Raw genomic sequence first — 5,067 nt, 5'->3', positions numbered from 1 at the left:
TTACTACCTATATTGTTTTTACTATGATTAGCTTAGCCGCATGGACTGTAATGCAAGCTTGGACCACAGCGGGTGTCCTTGAACGCAAGGCATCCCTACCGGCCGACGTCGTCGCACTAATTCGTGCAGAGCTCCGCCTGTGGACTCATGCTAGGGTAGAGGGCCGACACCCCTTTCAAATCCACTAAAAGGCGCCGTGCGCCGCGCCACGCCCCTACATGGTGGCTTTGCCCCTGTAATGATACTTGTACTAAAGCCTACTTCTTCTTCTTAATGAAAAAGACATGCAATGCTCTTGCATGTTCTTGAAAAGAAAATGTCTCTCCGGACGAGATACCGGCCTTGCAGGTTCAAGTTGATCACAGGTGCTCGTTCGCTGAAAATGCGATTTGCGTGTACCCAAAAAAAAAGGAGCAAGCACTGATATGCGCCCCAACTTATGGGCCCAAGCATGATTAACGGCCTTGATCGCTCCAGATGGGAGCCAGACTGCCATAGAGGATCGTTCCTCTTTTGGCTCATGCATCTACAGGGGGGTGGCCTTGAGATTGTCTGACAACAGACAAAAAACATGCCACGAATAAAATCTCTGCTTACAATTTCTAATAACCACGCCGTTCTCGTGCACTCCATCGATCGATCTGCTCCTGCTCCTCCCTCTTGTGTATATATACACCTCACATGGGAAGCGGCAACTCAACCCAGCCCAGGCAACCGACTAGGCACGCACACGTACGTAGCTCACTAGCTCCTCTCCTCTCTTCACTCTCATCACCGGCCGGCAGCCTGATAATGGGCAGCTCCGTGGACATCGCCGACGTCACTGCCAGCGTCACCTCTGTCTTGGCCGTCCCCGACGACAAGCCAGCGTTCCAGCCGCTCGACCCCGAGGACGTCCGCGCCTACCTCCACAAGGCCGTCGACTTCGTCTCCGACTACTACGCCAACGTTGAGTCCATGCCCGTCCTCCCGGACGTCAAGCCGGGCTACCTGCAGGCAAGCTTTAAAATTTCGGCAAATGAAGAATTTTCAGTCGAGCGGACGTTTCGGCATGTCGCATGCAAAAAAAGAAGGGCCTATGGAGTAACGTGGCATCAGGAGCAGATCGATATTTTTTAAATTAAGTAATTTAAAGTTTACACGCATCTTAAAGTTGCTTAATTTGATAATATAACCTTTTTCAAATTTGATTTAAAATTGTCTGCATTTGGTTATGAATTTGAGATTATAAAAACCTACCGATATTTTGTTGAATTTCATTGAAATTTTGAATCATGTTGTTGTCGCAGGGCGAACTTATGTCGTCTCCACCCACCTATTCCACGCCGTTCGACGTCACCATGAAGGAGCTCGGGGCCTCTGTAGTCCCTGGCATGACGCACTGGGCCAGCCCAAACTTCTTCGCGTTCTTCCCTGCCACCAACAGCGCCGCCGCCATCGCTGGCGACCTCATCGCCTCTGCCCTGAACACCGTCGGTTTCACGTGGCAGGCCGCCCCCGCGGCAACCGAGATGGAGGTTCTTGCTCTCGATTGGCTTGCGCAACTCCTTCGCCTGCCCGCCACATTCATGAACCGCACCAGCACTGGCAGTCGTGGCACCGGCGGTGGTATCATCCTCGGTACCACCAGCGAGGCTATGCTGGTCACGCTCGTCGCCGCTCGTGACGCCGCGCTGCGTCGGAGTGGCTCTATAGGCGTCTCCGGCTTGCCACGCCTGGCAGTATACGCCGCCGACCAAACCCACTCCACCTTCTTCAAGGCATGCCGCCTCGCTGGGTTTGATCCCGCCAACATCCGCTCCATCCCTACAACGGCAGAGAACCACTACGAGCTCGACCCGGCCAAGCTATTCGAGTCAATGCAGGCTGACGTTGATGCTGGCCTCGTGCCGACATACGTATGCGCCACGGTGGGTACCACGTCCTCCAACGCTGTCGACCCGGTGGGCGTTGTCGCTGAGGTTGCCGCATTGTTCGGCGCGTGGGTCCATGTCGATGCCGCCTACGCCGGCAGCGCCTGCATATGTCCAGAGTTCCGCCACCACCTCAATGGAGTCGAGCGCGTGGACTCCATTAGTGTCAGCCCACACAAGTGGCTCCTTACCTGCCTCGACTGCACCTGCCTCTACGTCCGCGACGCTCGCCGCCTGAGTGACTCCATGGAGACCAACCCAGAGTACCTAAAGAACGATGCCACCGACTCTGGCGAGGTCACCGATCTCAAAGATATGCAGGTCGGCGTGGGCCGCCGCTTTCGCGGGCTCAAGTTGTGGATGGTCATGCGCACCTATGGCACCGCCAAGCTCCAGGAGCACATCCGGAGTGATATCGCCATGGCCAAAATGTTTGAAGGTCTTGTCCGCGCAGACCACCGGTTTGAGATCGTTGTGCCTAGGAACTTTGCCATGGTATGCTTCAGGATCAAGGCCAGTGGAGCCATGACCGAGGAGCATGCCGATGAGGCCAACCGTGTGCTGATGAAGAACCTAAATAAGACCGGTAAGGCATACATTGCGCACACAGTGGTTGGTCATAGGATCGTGCTCCGGTTTGCGGTGGGGTCATCGCTGCAGGAGGAGAGGCATGTGAGGAGTGCTTGGGAGCTCATCAAGAGCACAACCAACAAGATGATGATGGAATAAGTGGTGTGCACTTGCACAGAATTTGAGAGGGGGAAATTACTTCAAATGAAGACACAACTACATGTACATCCTACATTTTAATAAATTTTACCTTTGCCTTTTATTGTGACTGTGGTTCTTCTTTATGTGTAAAACTTTCCATGGCAGCAAAAGGACTCAATTCACATGAATGCAAGATATGAATTCAAGTTTTAAAATAGTGCATTTGCTATTACTAAGCCAATTGTTATTCTAGGTCTGACTAAGTTGCACTATTCGTACACGAACATGTCATCGTGTGCCCGTGATGCCGAGAGCGGTACGCGGGACTCGTTAGAGGAGCTTCGTCGAGAATGCGATGCACAGGACACGTTACAAGGTCACTTGGAGATCTGAAACTTCACACACCCAGGCCATGAAACATGGACTTTCTGTATAAGAAAATGGCTCAAGGCTCGTGGGTACGCTCCAAGGAGGCTCGATGGGCATTCGGAGCATGGGTGTGTCTCATATGAAGGTTCCACACTTATCGTTAGGTTCGATCTTGTACTGGCCTCCGATCACATGGACGTGTGCTTTTGTTAGGCTCGGAGCTCGCTTGGAGCCTCCGAGTGTCCTCCTAGCACATGGTTGCACAATTCTATTTTTTTGCATACTGCTTCAGAATAATATAATCTACAAAGAGAAGTTATTCATCTGGACGAGACGCACAAATTTCATGTTGAGCACTTTTCCATTTGATGTCATATTTAGGAAGCTTTTGTGCAGGACAAAAGTTGTCGTCAACATGCATGCACACTGTGAGAGCAAGAGTTGCTCCGAAGATTCATGCAACTTTAGGTGTAGAAATTCAGTTCATTCCTAATACTGAGGTCGCAATGTGAGGCCACCTTAATTGAAAAGAAAAATGCAACTAAACATAGTAATACACTCTTTTAACTCGGTGATGAAGAACATGGCTAAGAATTTCTCAATGGACTTAGTAATACACTCTTTTAACTCGTGTACGCTATATTAAAGATTGATGCCCTCTGGTGTAAGGGATTGGTGTGACACATCCGTCGTGTGAGAAATGAGTCTTGAGCCGTTAGAATAGCAAGTAAGCCTCCTATTATCTTGTTTATATTTGTCAACCAAACATAGATTTTCCTAAAGTTACAAAAGATAAACAATTCTAGAGTTTCTACCACTCATATAAACTGCAACATCAAAAAGCTATTTACAGAATAATAAAGTACTACAAATAGTAAATAAAAGACCAGTAATATATCAGAGGGCTCGAATTACTAAGGGCGGAAGATCTTAGAAATTATTTTACTAGCAATGATTATGTCATGGTGAGGCCTAAATTTGAAGTGCAAATTTTTGCACCCCTTTTTCCCGTTTATAGAGTTCATCCCACTGTCACCACAGATGTCTTCTAAGGTTATTCTAGCTAGCAGTCATTAAATAGATGGTCCTTATAATCCCCTACGCTAAGCTTTGTTGGAATATAGAAAAGACACATCCCTGTTAAAATTGAACAGAATGACAAGATCCATGTTAAAACCAAAAGTTACAACAAAGGTACTTTGAAGTCGTCATTGCTAGCTCTACCTTTTGCATCTCGGTTTTCCTCTATGCTTCCGGTGAAAAAAAACACATAAAACTAAACATGGGAAAGTTAGGCTGTTTTCACAGGTTTCGATAGCCGCCTCAGTACCCACCCCAATAGGTAAGAAGCGTGTATCATTGAACACGATGTGGACCAGGACAGATCACTTACAAGGAAGACTGTCTAACCTATTCGCAACAAAAAAAAAGGAAGAATGTTTAACCGTTGATCATCATGATACAGTAGACTAGTATCATAAACGAACAAAATAGGAGCATCACTGCCAAAAACAAACTCAACACAACCATCTCCGCCTCCACACCAAGTAAGACCATCAGATGATAATTGGTAGGACAGGTACTACTGGAATACAAGTCAGACCAAAGCATCGGCACTTGACAAACAGAAAGACACTTGACATACAAGCAGATTCCGGTAGTGCGAGAGGCATCGACCCGCATGACCAAACACCACTTGTTATCTAGTGTCTGCCACGATGAAAAAAAACAAGAAAAACATAAAAAGTGTGGTACTTTTACTCCACACGGCATTGTTTCAGGGGTGGACCCATGTTGAGAGGAATGGGGGCCTAGGGCCCTGCTCAAAAAAATGAAATTTTGATTTAATTTTTGATACACCTAGCAAAGATGCTAAAACTCACTGAATTTAAACAAAACGTGCCTCCACTCCTATATATTTCCCCACTGAAAATAGTCTATAGGTCTGCCCCTGCATTGTGTCACTGCCGGGATCAGCGAGTTTGCCGAGTGTTTTCTTCTGTCGGACCCTCTGCAAAGCCCCTCCTCAACCGGCTGCAGTGGAAAGACATGTCCACCATAAAAACACTGTTAT

The 5,067-nt window shown here is 48.1% G+C and overlaps 1 protein-coding gene across 1 annotated transcript; it reads left to right on the top strand.

Annotated features, from left to right (window-relative positions):
- Positions 1–709: 709 nt before the first annotated feature.
- LOC109734067 (tryptophan decarboxylase 1) lies at positions 710–2,840 on the top strand. Its single transcript, XM_020293293.4, has 2 exons — positions 710–996; positions 1,290–2,840. The coding sequence occupies exons 1-2, from the start codon at positions 793–795 to the stop codon at positions 2,640–2,642; spliced, it is 1,557 nt and encodes a 518-aa protein (XP_020148882.1). The 5' UTR covers positions 710–792; the 3' UTR covers positions 2,643–2,840.
- The last annotated feature ends 2,227 nt before the right edge of the window (positions 2,841–5,067 follow it).

Source organism: Aegilops tauschii, chromosome 7 (genome assembly GCF_002575655.3).
Source record: "Aegilops tauschii subsp. strangulata cultivar AL8/78 chromosome 7, Aet v6.0, whole genome shotgun sequence".
Taxonomy (NCBI): Eukaryota; Viridiplantae; Streptophyta; class Magnoliopsida; order Poales; family Poaceae; genus Aegilops; species Aegilops tauschii.
This window is presented reverse-complemented; position numbering and strand designations above follow the sequence as displayed.